This window comes from Triturus cristatus, chromosome 4_2, assembly GCF_964204655.1.
Source record: "Triturus cristatus chromosome 4_2, aTriCri1.1, whole genome shotgun sequence".
Lineage (NCBI taxonomy): Eukaryota > Metazoa > Chordata > Amphibia > Caudata > Salamandridae > Triturus > Triturus cristatus.
In genome coordinates this window covers 992,011,523-992,034,025 of record NC_140586.1, presented here as the reverse complement: position 1 = coordinate 992,034,025, position 22,503 = coordinate 992,011,523, and the positions used below count along the sequence as shown (strand labels likewise).

Genomic DNA, 22,503 nt, shown 5'->3' with positions numbered 1-22,503 from the left:
TAGTCTCTACCTGACCCTTGAGCCGGAGTGATACCCGCTGGAGGCCATCACATCCTCATTACATTTCCAGTAAAGTGAGAGTGTGTTGTGCACTTGAATGATCTCTTCTGTCTTAGAACGCCACACAGAGCCATCTGAATCACAGCTTTTTCCAAGCCGATCATTTTCAAGTCTCAAAGATTTTGTTCCCTGGCAAGCTAGGGGCATTGAGGCTTGCCTGCAGGTGCAAAAAGAAAGTTACACAAAGATTGGTTTGAGTAGCTTTCTTCTTTGTCCCAAGACAGCTTGGCAAGTGCCAAGGATGAGGGTAAAACTGGTGAAAAGTTTGTGTTCAGATATGCTCGGTGATTCAAGCTCTGCTATGTGTTAACAACTGTCCAACCATGTTGTCTTTTTGCAAATGTTTGTTATCCTGTAGGAGACACAAAAACTTTACTGAGCAGTTACTAATTCGAGAGGAAGCTGCTGTGTCTTTGGGACTCCCCCATGCTTCTTTAATCCTGAGGTCTTTAATTTCTGATCCTAAGTATCTCCCCAAGACATTTGAACTTTTCTTGTTATCTGTGCTTCAATTTATGACCAGCACAAGCTGTTCAGGGACCCGCTCGCCGAAGCTCAAAATGTCCAACAAAACTTTCCAAAATCATTTTTCTTTGCATTTCCTGAATATTTAGGCTGAATTTTATCTGAATCTGCACTGGTGAAGATGATTTTGGCAGACAAAAGACAGCCTTGTAGGCATTCATTTGCAGTAAATTCAGGCTTGCCACTTCCTTTCCATGCAGGATGTGCAGACCATTTGCTCCTGTGGGAGCCAGTTGGGCTACCATGATTGTTAACAGGTGATCATGCGAAGGGCAGTGAGTGCGCTTTCGCCCTCAGAGAAGTGTGATGGTGCTTAAAGGTCCTGTCCTGTTCCATGTGTATATACAGCTGCTTATTGAGGATACCACCTCAAATCGATTTCCTCTAATGTGACTCAAACTTGGAGTCTCCAAGGCAGGCTACTTATGCCCGACTCAAACTTATTTCTAGGCCTTTTCTGCTCGATATATCCTGCTGATGGATTGATGGACCTTTGGAGCCCTATAGGTGTTTGACTCAGAATAACCACGTCCTCAGCATATTGCAAGCACACGGCTATCTCTGGTGCCGATTTGTGGTGGAAACCTCTCTGCTTGTGACAGGAAGCGGTTCAAGTTGGCCGGGTATGGCTGAAATAAACATGGGCTTAAAAAACACACCCTTGCTTCAAGACATTGTTTGTTTGGATTTGTGATTGACCCTGCTGCCATTTCCAACTTTGGCCTGTGCCCATGTCTCGCTGACACAGAGGCAGGTTTTAGATTGATAAAACATATGAATAGACATGCTTTTTGCTATATCGCCTTTTCTGCTAAGATGGTAAGTGTGGACAAACGTATAGTGGTCCTCATATCTGACCCGAAGCCTGTTTGTGTTTTGGGTTATAAGATTTTTTTTTTTTTACCCAGGCTTGGAGATCTTGCAAAATCTAGGAAGCGTATAGTTTGGCTTCTATGTCTATTGATGGTATAAGCCTGTTTTTGAGTGGAGATGACTGGCTGCCATTCTTCTAGATGGGGCGACAGGGATACTTTGGCTCTTCGCGCTCATCGGTCGACCAGTTGAAGTAGAGTACACTTAAGAGACGTGGGCTTGATGTGTCCCTTCAGTTGCCTTCAAAAGTGATATTTCTAGCTTTAGGACACTTTGTGTCCTCTCAGTCATTGGTCTACTCGTCAGAGTGCAGTTCATTTCACAGATGTGGCTTCCTGTGTCCCTTCAGTTGCCTTCAAAAGTGATATTTCAAGCTTTAGGACACTTTGTGTCCTCTCAGTCTTCGGTCTACTCGTTAGTGTGGATACATTTCACAGATGTGGCTTCCTGTGTCCCTTCAGTTGCCTTCAAAAGTGATATTTCAAGCTTTAGGACACTTTGTGTCCTCTCAGTCTTCGGTCTACTCGTCAGTGTGGATACATTTCACGGATGTGGGCTTCCTGTGTCCCTTCAGTTGCCTTCAAAAGTGATATTTCTAGATTTAGGACACTTTGTGTCTCCTCAGTCATCGGTCTACTCGTCAGTGTGGATACATTTCACAGATGTGGGCTTCCTGTGTCCCTTCAGTTGCCTTCAATAGTGATATTTCTAGCATTAGGACACTTTGTGTCTTCTCAGTCATCGGTCTACTCGTCAGAGTGCAGTTCATTTCACAGACGTGGGCTTCCTGTGTCCCTTCAGTTGCCTTCAGCTGTTTTTCGGCAGTGATCTTGCCAGGCTTGGGATACTTTGTCTCTTCTCACTCGTTGGTCTGCTAGTTGGTGTGGATACATTTAACAGATGTGGGCTTCCTGTGTCCCTTCAGGTTTCTTCAAAAGTTATATTTCTAGCATTAGGACTCTTTGTGTCTCCTCAGTCATCGGTCTACTCGTCAGTGTGGAGTTCATTTCAAGGATGTGGACATTCCTGTGTCCCTTCAGTTGCCTTCAAAAGTGATATTTCAAGCTTTAGGACACTTTGTGTCTTCTCAGTCATCGTTCTACTCATCAGTGTGGATTCATTTCACAGATGTGGACATTCCTGTGTCCCGTCTGTTGACTTCTACAGGGATGTTGCCAATATTAGGCCACATTGGCTCTTCTCATTGGCTGCATCACTTGTTGGTGTTGGCTCCTGTATCCTGTCATCTGCCTTTGGCTCTGGGACACCCCCGCGCCGCACGCCCACCAGCTGCTGCGTGTGCCTTCCCGCCCTGTGCCTCGCCTGCCCCGTCTCAGCCGCGAGACCACGCCCCCTGCCACCGAGCGGCGTGGTCTGCACTCGATTCCTGCCCTGTGACCCTTTATTTGTTTTTGCCTTGATTTTGGTGTCCCTGTATTTGTTTTGCCTCGTTATCGGTCCGTTTTTATTGTAATTGTATTACTGTTGTTGCACTAATTGTTTTTCTCTCCTCCGTTGTTTCCCTGGTTTGCCCCCCTCGGCCACCCCCGTCTCATCCCTCCCCGCTCCCCGCTCCCCGCTTCCCGCCACCACCGGTAACCCCGCCCCTTTTCTTTCTGTACCCTCCCCGCTCCCGCCTCCCAGCTGCTCCGCCCACCCGCGCACTTGGCCATATATGGCGACCGTGAGACGCAGGTGAGTGTGACCCAGTTCTGGGACACCCCCACGCCACACGGCCACCAGCTGCTGCGTGTGCCTTCCCGCCCTGTGCCTCGCCTGCCCCGTCTCAGCCGCGAGACCACGCCCCCTGCCACCGAGCGGCGTGGTCTGCACTCGATTCCTGCCCTGTGACCCTTTATTTGTTTTTGCCTTGATTTTGGTGTCCCTGTATTTGTTTTGCCTCGTTATCGGTCCGTTTTTATTGTAATTGTATTACTGTTGTTGCACTAATTGTTTTTCTCTCCTCCGTTGTTTCCCTGGTTTGCCCCCCTCGGCCACCCCCGTCTCATCCCTCCCCGCTCCCCGCTTCCCGCCACCACCGGTAACCCCGCCCCTTTTCTTTCTGTACCCTCCCCGCTCCCGCCTCCCAGCTGCTCCGCCCACCCGCGCACTTGGCCATATATGGCGACCGTGCGACGCAGGTGAGTGTGACCCAGTTCTGGGACACCCCCACGCCGCACGGCCACCAGCTGCTGCGTGTGCCTTCCCGCCCTGTGCCTCGCCTGCCCCGTCTCAGCCGCGAGACCACGCCCCCTGCCACCGAGCGGCGTGGTCTGCACTCGATTCCTGCCCTGTGACCCTTTATTTGTTTTTGCCTTGATTTTGGTGTCCCTGTATTTGTTTTGCCTCGTTATCGGTCCGTTTTTATTGTAATTGTATTACTGTTGTTGCACTAATTGTTTTTCTCTCCTCTGTTGTTTCCCTGGTTTGCCCCCCTCGGCCACCCCCGTCTCATCCCTCCCCGCTCCCCGCTTCCCGCCACCACCGGTAACCCCGCCCCTTTTCTTTCTGTACCCTCCCCGCTCCCGCCTCCCAGCTGCTCCGCCCACCCGCGCACTTCGCCATATATGGCGACCGTGCAAACGCGCAGCGGTCACGTGCAGCGGGCGCGCTGATTGTGCGCCGAAGGCGCGCCAAAGGCAAGCCCGTCTACGCCCGTCCGCGCCTGGACCGCGCCCAGTGCCAGGACCCCTGGACCCCACCGACGGAATACGACCCGACAGTCCTATGACGCCACAACACTCATCGCACTCAACACCGGCAGGACCCAGGGATGCTACCGAGCTACTCCGAAGCACACCCACGGACCCTTCAGCTGCCTCGCCTGCCAGTTCACCTGCATCCGGACCTGCCCGGCACCAGCACCTGCCAAGCCGAACACCAGCAGCAACCACCTCAAGTGCATCCTGCTCAACACCCGCTCCGTCCACAGACACGCCATCGAACTCTGGAACCTCCTAGACGCCACAGCCCCTGACGTTGCCTTCATCACGGAGACCTGGATGAACGCCTCCTCAGCGCCCGACATCGCCATCGCCATCCCAGAGGGCTACAAGATCACCCAGAGGGACCGCAACGCCAACCAGGTGGGAGGAGGCATCGCCATCATCCACAGGAACACCATCCGCATCACGACCAGCACCGACAACACCCCACCCTCCGCCGAACACCTGCATTTCCAGATCCACACCGACCCGAAGACCACCCTCAGAGGCACCCTGATCTACCGACCTCCAGGACCACGCACCCAATTCAGCGAGGACATCGCCGACTTCGTCAGCCCGCATGCCCTCCCCTCCGCTGACTACATCCTCCTGGGGGACTTCAACTTCCACCTGGAGAACAATAACGACCGCAACACCACCACCCTGCTCGACAACCTCGCCAACCTTGGACTCAAGCAACTGGTGAGCACCCCCACCCACCTCGCCGGACACACACTCGACGCCATCTTCTCATCCAGCAAAGACGTCGATTTCAGCCACGCCACAGAACTCCACTGGACGGACCACAGATGCATCCACTTCACCTTCAGGAGAACGACGATCCACCACCACCAGCAACAGGTTGCACGAAGAAGCTGGAACAAGATCACAGCCGACCAGCTCGCCGCTTCCCTGAGCCAGCACCCTCCGGCCAGCTCAGCGAACCCCAGCCAGGCCGCCGACAACCTCACAAAGTGGATCAGCAACTGCGCAGACGAACTCGCCCCTCTGAGGACCCCGCCCAGCAGACCCGGCAGTAAGAAATCCCCATGGTTCACCGACGAACTCAAGAGCTCCAAGAAGAACTGCCGAGCCCTCGAGAAAGTCTGGAGAAAGGAACCCACACCGGACAACAGGTCCACCCTCAAGCTCGCCACCCGGAAGCACCACCAACTGATCCGCACCGCCAAGAAAACGGCTTTCAAGAACCGACTGGATAACAACGCACACAACTGCAAGGAACTCTTCAACATCGTGAAAGAGCTCTCCAACCCCAACGCCGGAAACAACGACATCACCCCTTCGCAAGACCTCTGCAACTCCCTCGCCTCCTACTTCCACAACAAGATCGCGAACATACACAACAGCTTCAGCACCCATCCGACCCACGCCACGTCCACAGCAACGCCACCCACCACCACCCTCCAAGCCATGACCCCGATCAGCACCGAAGACACCATCCGCATGATGAACTCCGTCCACTCCGGATCTCCGACCGACCCCTGCCCTCACCACGTCTTCAACAAAGCCGACGCTGTCATCGCACCCCACCTGCGGGACATTATCAACACCTCATTCGACACCGCCACCTTCCCCGAGAGCTGGAAGCACGCCGAACTCAGCGCTCTACTCAAGAAACCTACGGCAGACCCCACTGAACTCAAGAATTACCGCCCCATCTCTCTACTCCCGTTTCCAGCCAAAGTCATCGAGAAGACCGTCAACAAACAGCTGGCCGCCTTCCTCGAGACGAACGGATCCCTCGACCCCTCGCAGTCCGGATTCCGTGCCAACCACAGCACCGAGAGCGCCCTCATCGCCGCCACCGACGACATCCGAGCCCTGATGGACAACGGAGAAACAGCGGCCCTCATCCTCCTAGACCTCTCCGCGGCTTTCGACACGGTCTGCCACCGCACCCTAGTGCAGCGCCTCTGCAGCGTCGGAATCCAGGAGAAGGCACTGGAGTGGATCATCTCCTTCCTCGACGGAAGAACACAGAGAGTCCGCCTACCACCGTACAAGTCAGAGGCCACCGAAGTCATCTGCGGCGTCCCTCAAGGATCCTCGCTGAGCCCTACACTCTTCAACGTCTACATGAGCCCCCTCGCGGCCATCGCACGCCAACACAACCTCAACATAATCTCCTACGCCGACGACTCCCAGCTGATCCTCTCCCTGACCAACGACCCCGCCGCCGCCAGAGCCAACCTGCACGAAGGGATGAAAGAGGTAGCCGAGTGGATGACGACGAGCCGCCTGAAACTGAACTCAGACAAGACGGAGGTCCTCATCCTGGGCTCCTCGCCCTCCGCCTGGGACGACTCCTGGTGGCCCCCCGCCCTGGGCACCGCACCCAAACCGACGAACCACGCACGCAACCTGGGCTTCATCCTGGACTCCTCCCTCTCCATGACCAGGCAAGTCAACGCCGTGTCCTCGTCGTGCTTCAACATCCTGCGCATGCTTCGGAAGATCTTCTGGTGGATCCCCACGGAGATCAGGAAGACCGTCACCCAGGCCCTCGTCACCAGCCGACTGGACTACGGCAACGCCCTCTACGCCGGAACCACCGACAAGCTCCAGAAGAGACTCCAGCGGATCCAGAACGCCTCAGCCAGACTCATCCTCGACATCCCACGGAACAGCCACATCTCCGGACACCTGAGAGACCTGCACTGGCTCCCCGTCAACAAAAGAATCACCTTCCGGCTCCTCACCCACGCACACAAAGCCCTTCACGATCAAGGCCCGAGCTACCTTAACAACCGAATCAACTTCCACGCTCCCAAACGCCACCTCCGATCTGCCAGCCACGCCCTCGCCGCCGTCCCACGCATCCGTAGAGCCACAACAGGAGGAAGGTCCTTCTCCTACCTGGCCGCCAAGACCTGGAACTCCCTCCCGGCCGACCTGTGCCTGACCCAAGACCACCTCTCCTTCAGGAAGAAGCTCAAGACATGGCTGTTCGAGCAGTAACGGCACCCCCCCCCCCCCCCCCCTCTAAGCGCCTTGAGACCCTACGGGTAGGTAGTGCGCTCTATAAAAGTCTTTGATTGATTGATTGATTGATTGATTGATCTTCCTGGCCTTAGGATACTTTGGTTTTTCATCTCATCTGTCTGCTTGTTGATCCGTGCAGTAGCTTTTAAATTATTGGCATTTTAGAAAGTATTCATGTGTGCTGTAAAAAGTTAACAATGTAACTTGTGAGTCATGACTCAAATCGTGTCAATAACATTTTGAATTTTTTGAGATATGCGATTGGCTGCTTAGGAGCATTGAACTTTTTTCTGGCCATCTTGAAACTGCTTGAAATTACTTGAAACACCGACTCATAAAATTGTCTCTGTGGAATAAAAATATTATACAGCCCTGGGTGGCCACTAATATAGGTGACTAATCACAGGGCAGTGCTCAGACTTTCCCAAAGGTGTAAAAACCACAAGGCACCTGGCAGAAAAATAGCAGAAAAATACTGTACGCCTTGGGTGTCAAAACACAGTGTTGTGAAAAATTGTGAGTCAGACTTCTGAGTGTCTAAAAAGTTAAAATAAAAATAAGTCAGACACCACATATGTGCGAGATACAGTGATGTGTGCAGCTGGTGATAGCTACCCCAGTGCGGATCAGAGCCTGGCCATAGTTCAGCCTTACACTTCCCCCGCCTCACTGTGCATAGCCAAAGATAATGCACAGGCCCACCCCATTTAAAATGACCAGTTATGGTGATCAATGTCCACTAAACACCCCATAACATGTGCCAACCAACAAACTCAAGACAGTGTTTTTGTGCGTTCGAGCCTGCTCCCATTTGATGAATCTGCACAAAGCTTTCCCTAAAAACTCCATCCGCCTCAGTTCCTTTTGGATATTTTCTGGCTGATTAGCCAAGTGGGACTAAAAAAAAGGGGGGGTCCCAAAACGTTGATCTCCCGTGGTAATTCCCATGGAGACACATGTTAAAAAAACAGATCATCCCGTCAGCTTCTTCCATTGAAGTATTCGGGGTGATTCATCAAGCAGGGATCTAGTAAAAGGGGGGTCCTAAAACGCTTTTTCCCTGTCACAACTGTAGAAAAAGTGGCTGAACAGATTTACCCCAAATTTGGAAAAAAGTTAAAACTTTGGTTAGATTATATATATAATGTATGTATTCATAGAGGCTTTCAGCCATCTCTGTTCATCCATTGGTCTGTTATTGTGTCATTCATATTCTTCCTCTGCCCACTTCAGCATACAGCATTGGGGAATGGGTCAGCCCACTTCAGCTACTGGCTAACGTCTTTGTGAGTGATTGCATTCTGCCTAATACAAAGCGCTCAGCTTCACACAAAGTGGTTACCTTCAGGTCCAAGGACTTCTATGACAGTGTGTGCTGTATGAAGCCAAAATATAGTGGAGAGCTCCCTCTATGAGCTCCTGAGTTCAGGGATCACCTTTGGGTGTACATCCCTTGAATGCCCATGCCCGCGCCATCCTCCCAAGGTCTGTGCTGGAACTGAACTAAACTAGTCAGAATTGTCCCTCGGGACTGCTTCTTGACTCCTGCTGAGCACTACTGGGACTGTGCTGTCTGGAGTCGGCTGTCCTGATCCTACCCCTGTTGGCGCTGGATCAGTGCTCTAGATTTTGTTGCCTTTGATCTGCCCTTTCATTCACCGGGGGTCTAGCGGCGACTGCGGTTTGACTCCCGCTGGTGAGACGGTGCAGTCCGGAGTCTGCCGGTCTGATCCTAACCCGGATGACAGTGGATTTGAATATTCAATTGTGGGGCCTGGGATCTGCCTGCTGATTCCCCGCTGCCTCGTGGCACGCCCCGGGCTGTGAGCAGCATGCTGACTGTGGTGGCTCAACTCTCTCTGTCTGAGGAGCATGCTGACTGTGGTGGCTCGACTCTCTCTGTCTGAGGAGCATGCTGACTGTGGTGGCTCGACTCTCTCTGTCTGAGGAGCAGGCTGACTGTGGTGGCTCGACTCTCTCTGTCTGAGGAGCATGCTGACTGTGGTGGCTCGACTCTCTCTTTCTGCCGCGGATCCCACCGATGCTGGATTGAGGACTGAATGGCCTGGGAGAGGCTGCTGCTGCCTGCAGAGGTGTGACCTCTCTGATGCGGAGCTGCATCTCCCTCCGCTTCTACTGCGGCTGGTGAGGATAGTTGGAGGGGCCTCGGTGAAGGTGGGGTTGCCCGATTGTTGCTTTTCTGTCAGCCCTACTGATGGCCCCATACAAGACACTCTGGCACTCACCTCACGCTAGCTTCATTTGTTCTTTGTTGATATTTACTGCCAATGCTGCTGTGGCTCCCCCTGCTGTGAGCTTCACGCTTGCGGAAGGCTGGAGCCAGATGTCCCTGCAGGATCCTCAGACTCACATCATTTTCCCCTGAGGTTTTGTAAATGTCCAAATGTCAATGTCCTGTATTTGTAAAGCATGACAAATTTCCCGAGGGTTTCAAGGCACTGGGGGCCGTCGGGAAGATTAAGAAAGCTATTGCCCAGAGTCACATGGTGCTGAGCTGATCTGCTGCCAGCACCGGGGACCGAACCGTGAGCCCCCGGGTTCCAGAGTCATCCACCATGGCCTCTGCACCACACCTCTTACCTGCTTCTGCATGGCTCCATTTTGTTTCTACCAGCGCATGGCCTCCATTTTGTGCTCCTAACTCAGTTAATAGAAATAGATGAGGTGTACTCTCTTCCCTTGATCCTTACACTGTTTGAAATGAAAATGAAAAGAGGACAGGCTCAATCCTCCACATATGGTGGCCATCTTGGACTGGTTAGTTTACCTCAACACTACATTATTGATCACTTAGGTTTCCCTAATGTCTTGTTTGTAATCCCTTTTTTATAATAGGACAATATTCCCTATCGGAAGCACCTAAAGTCTGCTGATGAATGCTAGGCTCGTATCTTAATGGCCCAGGATCGATGGCCTCACATTGGATTAGTCAGCATTATTGAATATGATCACTCTAGGTGGTCAATAGGGACAGTTTGGTCACTCGCCTCGGCTTTCCCTCTTCTGTGTCCCTAGTCACCCCCCACAGCCCACGCGGATCCATTTGCTAGCTGTACTGTTCTCTGTCTGACCTCTAAGATTTATTTGTCTGTGAAGACCTCTTCACCAATCTCTTATGCAGTTGTTCAGCCCCAGGAGATGCCCCAATTTCTTCCCTGCCGCTTGAACCGTTCGAGGCCGTCACATCCAGACTGAAGCCTGTGCCTCGAACCTATACTCGCCACCTTGTCCACACCCTTCAGAGGCGCTCCTCTAGCTGGTATATTGTATTCATAAGACTCTCCTCCTATCACTATCTGGTCCCATTACCCAAGTTATTCACTCTTTCTATGCCACTAGCTGAGTTTAGCTTTGACATGGACACAAAGCCCTCAAGCTCCATCTCTCCTAATCTGGAGCCATCTGGCCAGAATGCTTTCACAATTAAATATCCCCCTAACCTATCAAACAAGCATTTGCAATGCAATCGGTCTCGCCTTTGGGGCCTTACAAGTATTTAGCCATGCAGCATATTGTCTGCAGCTGGGGCCAGTAGCGGTTCCACCGGGAGGTGAACATAAAACACAAAGCTAGCTGCAGTGTGATGGAGTTTTGAGTGAGGGAGGGAGTGCAGAGGTAAGATTCAAGATTGTTTACAGTCAGGCAGAATGTTCGAGGGGAGCAGAGCCTGTGCTCACTGAAGGGGTAGATCTTTGGACTGCAACAGGTCTGATGTTGAGGGGGGGCTGGTCCAAAACCTGGGAGTCTAGATGGAGCAAGTTGCTATTTTCGTTTTCCCTCTTCTTTTTGCACTCCACTCTATGACACCCCCGTTTCTTGTTTGCATTTTCCTGACCACTATACAAAACGGAACAGTACATAATTTCCTGCTCTCTGCTCAAACCCAAGCAGACCTCAAGGTCCCCGAGGTCTCCATCTCGAAAGGGCAGAAGCATCGCGCAGTCCGTGGACCGTGGCTACGTAATACAAGACTCGCTTTTTATGAATTTTCCTTTTTATGCAAAACTCAGAGTCCAAGGCTCCTTGACGTTGTTTATTCAGTTTATCATTCATTTTGAAGTTAACACTTGAGGGTTGTTTCTTAATTTCTGAGGCGGACTTTACACACGGGTGATAGCTCGTTTGCACTACACCTGCTGCCCTTATGACAGTGCAGAAATGCAATCACACTTCTCAAACGATGTCAAAGTGTTGAACACAAATTCAAGGATGCAGATTCCTGAAATGGCATTGAGGATTCTGAGTGCCATGCGTGTGTCTGTCTGTCTGAGGTGTTTATAAGTTGTTCTCTTGCTGTGCCTCAAAAAAATGAACAGGGAAGCAGGGAATTTTCTTGATTGAAGGGACAGGCCAGAGAGCAAACCACTGTTTGCACATATGTCTGAATTATACATTTGTCAGTAAAGTTCAATGGTCGAGTTTTCATCTGACAAATTCAAGCAGGTCAAGCCTACAGAAATGTAACAGATGAAAAATGCCCTATAGATACTTGGACGTAAAGATTTGAGGGCCTTCAAGCACCAAAATCGAAGTGCGCTACTTTCGGATCAGCATTTTTAATTTTCGTATTATATCCCATCCGATACAAAAAGATTCACAGGGTATCGTTATTTATAGAGCCGGTTTAAAAATAAAATGCAATTATATATTCATTAATCGACACAGAATTTTTACTGGGTGCTATTTGATAATATCTGACCCAATCAATGCTTAACATACCAGTAAAATGAGTAAAGATATATCAGTATTTCAGTAAGTAGTTTAAATAAAAATGACATTGTTTGGACGGCTGCAACGTGAACGACCACGTTACAACGAAAACTCTGGACATAATGGTGCAAGGTGTCATCTCTGCGCTCACTTGAGAGGGTAAAACGTAGCAGTTCCCAAATTGCAAGCATGCCCCAACTCATTACTGCACACCGAGATTTGAGGTAGAGCTGTGTGTGCTGGGAGACGGTGAGGGCTGCCCCAATCTAGAAATAGAAAAGACAAAAAAAATGCAAACACTAAAGCGGACACCGCGTCCAGTAAAACAAGCGCGTTCCTCGCGCTAAAAGGAGGCAGCAGAACAATGGGCGAGAGAAGGCGGCGAGTGAAAGCGTTTCACTTGCGAGAGCGAGCAGCACCAGGAGCGATAATTGCTACCATATGGCGCCGCTCGCTCCCGCAAGTGAATCTCCAGACGTGCACGCTTTGCCTTTGAAGGCAATGGATCGCGTGCACATTTTTGACTGAAAAGCCAAAGCGATCGCAAAAGGTCTTTTTGCCTACGTAGCGCATGTGCACTGCGTAGGCGAGACCTAAAAACACTGCAAAAAGCTTTAAACATAGACTACTTAAATCCCACCCTGAAACCCCTATCTCAGATCCCTTCTTCTCCATTAAAAAAGGTGCCATTATAAGTGATCTCATCTTTAATACAAAACGGCATGCTCAATGGATGAGGGCCCTTCTCACACTGCTCCGGATCTCCACTTCCATGAAGACTCCACATGGTCTTAGAGTTACGGTGATTCCCTCTCCTGTGTATAGAGCAGATACCACCATCTCCCTTTACAAAAATGGGACTATCCTTATCCAAGCCTTCGACCACAACCTGGCCATGTTTGACAATATTTTCCTCATCATTAAGAACACGGGGCCAGATGTATGATGCCCAAAATAGCACCTCGCAAATTGCGAGTATTTTGCAACTCGCAATTTGCGAGGCGCTATTTTGGATTTACAACAGTGTGTAACAGACTGTTAGCGATTCCCAATGGGGTCTCAAATTGAGACGCTCATGAATATTAATGAGCCTCTCGCAATTTGCGACCCCATTGGGAATGGCAGGCCCTCCCAGGTATGGTGGCATGCTGGGCTCAGCAGACCACCATGTCTGGGACTGCTTTTAAATAAAGCAGGTTTCCTTACAGAAAAACGGAATGCATTAAAAAAATAAAGTGAAACGTTTTTGTTTCATTTTTTAAGGGCAGGCAGTGCTCCATGGGACCACTGCCTGCCATTAAAAAATATTTTCCCTGCATTTGCAAAGGGGAAGGGGTCCCCTGGCACCCTTCCCTTTTGCAACCTCATTACCACCCTCTTGAAGAGGGTGGTAATTTGCGAGTGTTTTGCTACCTGTAATTGCGGTCGCAAAACATTTGTACATGGGGTTGCGCTCGCTATTAGGAAGGGAACGCCCCTTCCTAATAGTGTCTCGCAATTCCAAAATAGCAAGTCAGAAAATAATTGAGACCCGTTTGCGCATGCAAAAACCGTCGTACATCTGGCCCACAATGTCAAGCATTAAATTCTCCCCCTGCCTAGGAGTCGCTAATTCCTCAGAGATCTCCCAGACTCCTCAAAGTTTACCATCTCTCATCCTTGACACCTCTTGGCTCCCACTTAGGGACCACAATACACAATAGCAATTCTCCTCTCCCAGTTGGGAATGAGCCCCTCCAGTGCATCCACCATTCTAGAATGCATGCACACCACTCCTCTAGAACACCAAGCTCTGACTTGACACGCTCCATAAATCACACCATCTCCCCAGATATTCCCTTGACCTCCTAGCCCAGTACGGTAGACATTTGAGTGAAACCAAGACCCTCCATACAGCTAAATCAGCAACACCTGATCATCTGAACTGGGCAAACAACTGGACAACAACCAATACCTCCTCCCTGCCAAGGGCTACACCTCTCATCCTCCAATTTATTCCACAAACCTACCTTGCTTCCGAAGGTGCCCTTGGGTCAATATCCGCCATACCCCTCTTCCCCTAACTCACCTTCCCATCCTAGCCCCAGTACCAAGACCCTGAATCCCGCCCCACCTTCCAGTCACAGGCTCTTCAAGGGGTTTTGATACCATCTTCCTCTAGTTTTCCCACTTAGCAGGGTCCCCTGCACCAAGCCTTGAAAACCCTCTACCACACCCCATTGGAAGCTAGACTAGATGCCTCCAACATCTTAATGCAGAGGTTCAAAGTCTATTACATGTCACCACAGAGCTGTCCGTTAATCTGAAGCTAAGCGGGTCCACAAACAATCCCCGCCTCAACCTTGTGCCCCCATCTAACTTGGGCACCATGCTTCCTGCTCCCCCCACCAGCTAGGTTGTCATCAAAAATGGCACCCCGCCCCATAGTTGGAAAACCGCTCCCCACCCTAATGACCCCTCGTGGCCCTCTAGATTTAAAGACCCACTGTCTGGCAAAAATATTATTCCCGCCTACTCTCATATGATCCTTCACACTCCGCCACCTCTACTAACTTGCACCAAATAGAGGCAATCCTTTCGGACCCTTTCAGGGTATCTAGGGTAAACACCGGAGCCTTAAATGAGACCAAACTTACGAGGGTCACCTCCACTCTTTCTAGCACCCTGGACACCAATCCAAAACTTAAATGCCTGCTTCTCAACTGCAGATCGGCAGTAAGACACGCTGCTGACATTGCTGACCTCATCCGTGCACATCCATGCACATGACCTTGATATTCTAATGCTGACTGAATCCTGGCTAAACAACTCATCTGCACCCATCCTGGACTGACTAGTTCCTCCTAACTACGATACCATTAGGTTAGATTGATCTAGCAGACATGGTGGCGGCATCGCTTGTACACATCGTAGCAGTCTATCAGTCAAACAATCACAATCGGCTCTCCTGCTGTCTTGTGAATACCTGTGCATTGAGGTGGCTTATAGCAGTAATCATCCATGCAAATTGCACACGTTCTTTCACCCTCCATGAGACAATCTTCCCTTCATAGAACAGGTCATGAATATCATCACATCTAACGCACATCTGCATGGCACTCAGATCTTCTTGGGAGAGTTCAACCTCCACTGGAACAACATGAATGGTGTGGCTGTCAATAGCCTTAAATCCTTCCTGGCAGACCTTAACTTAATCCAAATCTGTGACAGCCCTACTCACATTAAAGGAGCTACCTTAGATCTAGCCATCGGTTAGCTCAACTCCATTCACCTTGAATCTATTATTGAACCGATTGGACTGACCACTACTGCATCACCTTCCTGATCTCAGATTCTGTGAGAGCTAACAGAGTTCTGCCTAAGTACCCCAGACACTGGAAAATATGTCTACGAAACATCAACTTGCATGATCGGACTGCTCTCTGTGATAACACCCTGCCTCCTCCAGTGGATATGTTCGACGTTCATGACCTTACGGACCACTATGACAGTTCCATGACAAGTGTTCTAGACCCGCTGGCGCCTCTGCAGCTAAAAAGACCGTCCTCCAAAGTCTCCAAGCCTTGGCACAACGATAGTCTAAATACTGAAAGACGGAATCTGAGACTAGCGGAAAGACTGTGGAGATCCTCTCCCTTCCTTGAACATCTCAATCAGCTGAGATATGTAAGAAATATCTGTACCAAACGCATCAGATGCTATACAGCCACCTTCTTCAGAAAACAATCAAGCAATCAAACAATCAACCTAACCTTTCCTCACTGTGGCTAGGTCTGCAGTAAAACTGTGAAGAATGTACTTACTTCTTCTCTGATAAGAATACTAAAATTGAAGTTTAACTATGGTCAGCCTTGGAGCACCTTTCGATCGCACCTCCTAACACCCTCCTTCCTACTTGGTCGGATGACATCCTGCCCGGTCGGCTCTGTCCCTCCAAAAAGAATGTTCTTGGAGCATTTTCAAAACTTTGGATGAAAGTACTATACACAAAACTCTAGCTACTCTGAGACCATCTTACCACTTCAACGACCCCTTGCCATCGAACTTCTTCTTTGAGATCAGAGCCTCCTTACAACCACTCTGGACGAAGATTGTCAGTGCTTCATTTCTGCAAGGTGCTATCCCGGACTGCCTAAATCTGGGCAGGTTACCCCTATTCTAAAGAAACCATCCGCAGATCCCTCTGACCCACACAACTTCCGCCCAATTTCTAAAATCCCCACATTGACAAAGCTCCTGGAAAAATGTGTACATGTCCTGCTTTATGACAACATTGATCAATTCCGAACTCCTGGACCAATTTCAATCTGGTTTCCGCCAGGGTCTTAGCACAGGATCAGCTCTCGCTCACATTGTGGATGACAAACTAAGATTGCTAGATCAAAACAAATCTTGCCTACTGATCCTCCTCGATCTCTCATCAGCTTTTGATACTGTTAAACACAACAACCTAATTGACCTCTTGGAACACAAGAGGCTTGTACTAAACTGGTACAGTCTTATATATGCTATCTAACAATTCCGTATTACGGTATCTATCTCAGAGTCACACACAGTTCAAATCATGTACTTTCAAAATTACAAATTAAATACTACACAAATACATTTCATATGCTTTAAAAAGTCCCACTGTCGACGCGTTTCGGTGCATAGGTTACAATAGTAGCACCTTCCTCAGGACGGACGAGAATTTAAAACCAAAGTTTTGTTCTTCTTTCTAAAAAAGAAAAAAGAGAATGCATATAATTAATACCATTTCCCTATGGAGAGTTGATTCTAGTTCTGGGCTATGCTGTTAGTGTCACTTATACATATTGTCTGCCCTTACTTTAAGTGTAGGGGTTGAAGTCCTTCTGTGGGTGTTCAGGACGACTTTATCACCTCTCAACTTTTGTGATTTTAGACCACTTGCATCATAGTCAGTGGAGTCATAGAATTCTACAGCATGGAGTTATTTCACCATACTTTTTGAGCCTATTAGCCTATTTTCATGCTGTTAAGCAAAACACTTACTTTTAAAAAGTCACGTTGACACATGTTCAATGGTGTCTTAAAGCAGGTACGTCTTTCGATATGCACCGCCTGTATTCAATTGTTTAGCTGTGCCTGTAAGGTACATAGATAATGCTATATACTTCAAATAATGATGTCATGGCACTCGTGTTTATTCTCAACAAATACATCCATATACCTACCAATAGGTTTTTCGCCTAATGTTTAAGTTCAGGCTGTCCTTCCCTGCACCTTTTCAAGTGGTGTCCTGATACCTGTACCGGAATAACATGACGTTCAATTTAAGTGTACAGTTATCCATAGATCATGGCTTTAGACATCTACCTATCTCCTACTCCTTCTAAATTAGAAAGGGGTTCAGTACATACCAGTTAGAGCCTGCAATATCTTGTGGCAGCCTGAATCTTGACAACGCTGTCTTCTTTTCTTTTCTTTAAGCGTTGTCAGCCACACTGTAGGTTTTCTTGGGGGTGTTTTTACTTTTACTCCCAACCTGTGTATTAAAAGTCATATTGGAGAAGGTTTTATTTAGATCCTCGCATAGAAGAATCTTCTTATCGCATTCCCCATTCTTAAACTACTGAATAATGAGACACACTATAAATCCAGTAGCGTGAGAGAATGGGACAGTCTTAAGAAAAAAGTTAGAGATGTTGTAACCTTCGCTAAAGAAGACAATATAATATGCGAAGAGGAATATCAATTCCTAATTAATGAGAACCCTAAGGTCCCAGCACTATATGGGCTGCCCAAAGTTCACAAAAACCTGGAAGACCCCCCAATGCGCCCTATAGTGTCAGGAATTGAATCTTTGACTGAGCCTCTCAGCAAATATGTGGACCACTTCATCCAGCCTTTGGTCACACAACTACCCTCATATATAAAAGATACCACCCATATGATTTCTAAAATTGAGGGTTTAGCATTCAATAAAGACTCCCAATGGCTGGTATGTTTAGATATTGAAGCATTATATACCAATATCCCACAAGAGGATACTGTGAGAATGATGGAGGACATTTTGGGAAATGAGGCAGGGGATCTTACTGCACAAAACACCTTCATCATAGAATGCATTGATGTAATTCTAAAAAACAACATCTTCTTATTCAAGCAAGATCACTACTGCCAGATCAAGGGCACCGGTATGGGAGCCACATGTGCTCCCAGCCTGGCATGCCTGCATGTTGGGAGATTTGAGACCCAACATATCTACAACGAGATGTGTCCCTTTTTTGAGAATGTAAAGTGCTGGTCTAGATTCATAGACGACATTTTCTTCATTTGGGACGGTCCAGAAAGGGATTTAGACACCTTCCTTGAATGGATCAATTGCGGGGATTATTCATTCTAATAACTTATAATAATAATAAAAGCAAGCCCACCGCGGCAATGTCTTTCATTCTAATAACTTATAATAATAATAAAAGCCAGCCCACCGCGGCAATGTCATTCATTCTAATAACTTATAATAATAATAAAAGCAAGCCCACCGCGGCAATGTCATTCATTCTAATAACTTATAATAATAATAAAAGCAAGCCCACCGCGGCAATGTCTTTCATTCTAATAACTTATAATAACAATAAAAGCAAGCCCACTGCAGCAATGTCATTCATTCTAATAACTTATAATAATGCTAATAGTCATAGTTTAAACAGAGCTTACCAAAATAATAGCTCTTCTGATAAAGGAACCTGGCCACAGAGTGCATACCTTTCTTTTATGTTGCTTTTGGAATGCCCCCTACACCCTGACAGCACTAGAAGTTTTAAGCAGATATGCAAAAGCCATCTCTGAAGGATTCATTTATGTTACTTAAAAGGCTTTAAGGCGCTATCAGTTAAAGCAAACGGTTTTGTGATGGGGGCTAGCTTACCATACCAAGTACAGTTATTTCTATATTTTAACACTGCCTGTCCTGGAACACACGGGTTAAACTATTTTTTTTTTATTTTCATTTCTTACATTCAGAAATTTGACTATACAGCTGTGCTACACAAACAGTAGCTGGCGAGAGAATTTCATTTGTGAGCTGAAAAAAAAATCTCAGAGTGAATGAGATATTAACAGCACGAGTAAATTGAACCTGTGGCCTAACGGCTGGATCGGTCGACCTCATAGCTGAGGAACCCCCAAAAAACTTGTTTTGTACTTAATGTGGCTCTTTAAAGATAACAACATGGCCATTTTATACTGCCATTTCCCTTCCTCGCATCCTGGTAGAACCAGTACTAGCGCCCAGCTGGAGAGGATATGCTGCCTTGCAAAATACTTATAAGGCCCCAAGGTGAATACCAATTGCATTGCAAATGCTTGTTTATGTTAGCTACTTTTTTAGGTCTCGCCTGGCGAAAGCAGCGAATGCGAGGGCCTTTTGCGATCAATTCAGCCAAAGCTGAATGCACGCGCGTACAGATGGACAAAAATGGCTGCTCTCGCCATTCACCAAGCTAAACATGCACGCGTAGGGACAAAAAAATGCACGTGCATGTGGACAGCCCGACGACATCTTTGCGCGCGCATTTGTTTGTGCCTACGCGTGCATGGCGGTGTGCTTCTGCTTTCCCACGGTGTGAAACCAAGAGGCCTGCGTTCATCAGGAGTCTTCCCGAAAGTAAACTTTCGCAATGAAAGCCTTATCGTCATAAATTATACTAATCAGTTGAGAGCCTCCAAAGATGCGGGTCTGCGGAAAAGATACCGACTCAGAACATTAAAAAAAGCACAAGCAACGCTGTCATTAGCTCATTTGCCTCACTTGGAATAGGAAGGAAATGCTAGCTCTCCAACCCGGGACTGGCAGCCAGTACAGTAAAAGCAGGCAGGATGCATTCTTACTGACCAAACAGCTCCGCTCTCTCTGCTCCCGGACGGTGCTCCCACTCCCCACAGTGCGTGCATGGGTGCCATTGCTGAGCAAGTGAGACAGAGGCTCGGAGCACTCGAACTCCGCCTGACCTCGTTGCCCAATTTGCCCTGCCCTGGCCTGGGAGTGGGAGTCCTCAAGGAGGATGCCGGTGGAAAAAGGAGACCTGGCCAGGAGCAGCAGTAAAACACGGGACGGTAAGTTTTTTTTATTGTACTTAAACCTGTCCCGCTCCCCTCCCCCCGCGGACCTTTTCGACCCCTATCCCCCGGCGAACCCGTGCAACCCCTCCCCTTCCCCCATCATGCCGGCCGTGACTGCTTGTACTGCAGAGCAAGTGTTATGTGGAGGGGCAGACACTGCAATGGTCCACTCCCCCCACCACATTCCTGCACTTAAACAAAATCAAGAGGAAGAGGGCGTAGGGAGAGGATACGTGCAACAGCGTCCTTCATAAGACTGGCATGACCAATATAATAACAAGCATTTGCAATGCACTCTGTCTCGCAATACTAAAAGTTTGAGCTATTGGAGCTGCAAATAATAATGCAACGCCAATAGCTCAAACCTTCAGTAACGCGAGTCCTATTGCATTGTAAATGCTTTTTTTATGTGGTCATTATTCTGACCTCTATTACCTTTACTAAATGTTCGTTTGATGACTCTGGGGTTGTAACATCGGCAATAATTACCTATTGGACTCTCACCCTACCACCTGTAAAAAGGGGACCCTTCGTAATTCAATGTCAAATCTTTGTGATCTCTAGATATTAAAATATTGACTTTCATTAGTTCTATTTTCCGCTTTCTCTATATTTTTATTCTCACACCAGCACGTTTGACGCCCATGACAGAGGCAGACTCTTTCATTGTGGGTGAGAGGAGCGCCTGGGAAAGGGCTCCCGGTTTCACTTGCTGAATGCAACTTTGCTAACGTTTATTTTTTAAATTGAATTGCACTTTGTCTTATGTATTCTACACTGCCGCCGATTATAAACCGCTGATATTTTTTAATTACACTGCCGATTTGCCTACCTGCATGGAGTCCCCGGTCCACCACCGATTTTTCGGATTGTGTGGAGGGACGCTTACGTGCTAGAGGAAGAATTTCCGTTTCCGGCCTTGCGCCAATCAGCTGCTTCCAGCTGATCACGCTCCTCCTTAAATATAGAATGCATCGCGCTACGCGCAGTGGACGTGCGCAGCGGGCGCGCCAAAGGCACGCCAAAGGCAAGCCCGTTTGTGCCCGTCTGTGCCCGTCCGCGCCAGTCAGTCGCAAGACGCCGGATACGCTGCCCGTTTTTCTAAAGCTGGGCTGATCTATACAATCCTGTGAGGCGACTATTGAGGGTCCTTTTTGTTGTTTGAGTTGTGGCTTTAGTGCTACCTCTATGTTGACTCCACGTACACTCATTCCGCAACCCAAGAAGGCTGTTAAGATCTTTAATTTTAATTGTCGATCGTTAGTCAGACACTATGCTGATATCTATGATTTGCTGGAAGTTTCCTCCCCGGATGTGCGCTTACTCACCGAAACGTGGCTTTCGGATGAGACAACTGTGGAACCTGTCATGGCGCTTCCCGAAGGATATAGCATTCTTACTCTTAACAGGATGACCAGAGGTGGGGGCATTGCGGGGATTTTTAAATCAGATTACCCTTGTATATTCACCAGGCACACGATTCCCGGTAGTGAATGTGCTCTTTTTAAGATTACCTTCAGCTCCAACTATACTATGTCAGGGCTCCTGATTACAGGCCCCCTGGTCCAGCCACTGCTTTTAAGATTGCAATGGTAGAGGCGGTGAGTGCGCTTGCAATTAATACTGCCAATTTTACAGTCGCCGGAGATCTGAACATCCACTTAGAGCAATATGATGACCCTGAGGTGGCACATTTTATAGCAGATATGGCAGCCTGCCAATTAATACAACTGGTGTCAGGCCCTACTCACGTAGCTGGCCATTTGCTGGACCCAGTTTTCACTAATATAGCTTCGCTTACAGCCCTTGACCCCAAGCCTATGGAATGGTCTGACCATTATTTGGTAGCTATGTCCCTTCAGGAGATATCTCCTGTATTGAATCTCGACCAGACATCCTCGCTTAAACGCCCTTGGGATAAGCTTAATTGGGATTCTTTCCAGACCCAACTTTATACAACATGTCCTAGCCTTCCCAACGATCCTGATGAGGCATATGGGGCCCTTACAGATTGGATTAGTCGGCCACTAGATGACGTCATTCCAGAGAAATTGTCCCTGAATCGCAAAACGCGATCTAAGCCATGGTATACTAGTGAGCTGGCCGATCTGCATAAAGAACGAAAAAGGCTGGAACGTATCTGGTGAAGGGACTTTAACATCAAGGCGAAAAATAACTATCGCTTGGCAGTCAGAAGCTATCATAAGGCCATTCAACTGACGCGGGCTACGTTCTATGCCGACTTAATTCGCAACAGCGATAACCTGGCAAAGAGCATTTTCACGATACTCTCCAGCTTTAAACCACAGCAAACCAACGCAGGGCAGAAAATACAGTCTAGTGAGCAATGCGAGGACGTTGCCTCCTTTTTTATTAGAAAGATAGATAATATCTATAGGTCCTTTCCTGCCATAGCCATCACTCCTTTAGGGGTAGGGTGTGATCAACCTCCCAATATCTTGGAGTCCCTCGCACCCATTTACACAGACCAATTGCAAATACTCTGTAGGAAAATTAAATC

The 22,503-nt window shown here is 48.4% G+C and overlaps 1 protein-coding gene across 4 annotated transcripts in view; it reads right to left on the bottom strand.

Annotated features, from left to right (window-relative positions):
• LOC146839239 (CD5 antigen-like) overlaps positions 1–22,503 on the bottom strand; it is a 632,933-nt gene that overhangs the window by 577,461 nt on the left and 32,969 nt on the right. Inside the window, exons 2-6 of one of the 4 annotated variants that reach the window (XM_085603258.1) lie at positions 17,279–17,403; positions 17,093–17,164; positions 16,911–17,003; positions 16,726–16,835; positions 16,502–16,614 (exon numbers count right to left, since the gene is read on the bottom strand). The exons of 1 other annotated variant lie outside the window; for it this stretch is intronic. In XM_085603258.1, the coding sequence (XP_085459384.1) occupies positions 16,502–16,548 (47 nt within the window). In that variant the 5' untranslated portion in view covers positions 16,549–16,614; positions 16,726–16,835; positions 16,911–17,003; positions 17,093–17,164; positions 17,279–17,403. The remainder of the gene's footprint in view (positions 1–16,501; positions 16,615–16,725; positions 16,836–16,910; positions 17,004–17,092; positions 17,165–17,278; positions 17,404–22,503) is intronic. 2 more of the 4 variants (XM_085603257.1, XM_085603260.1) reach the window with 2 other exon arrangements.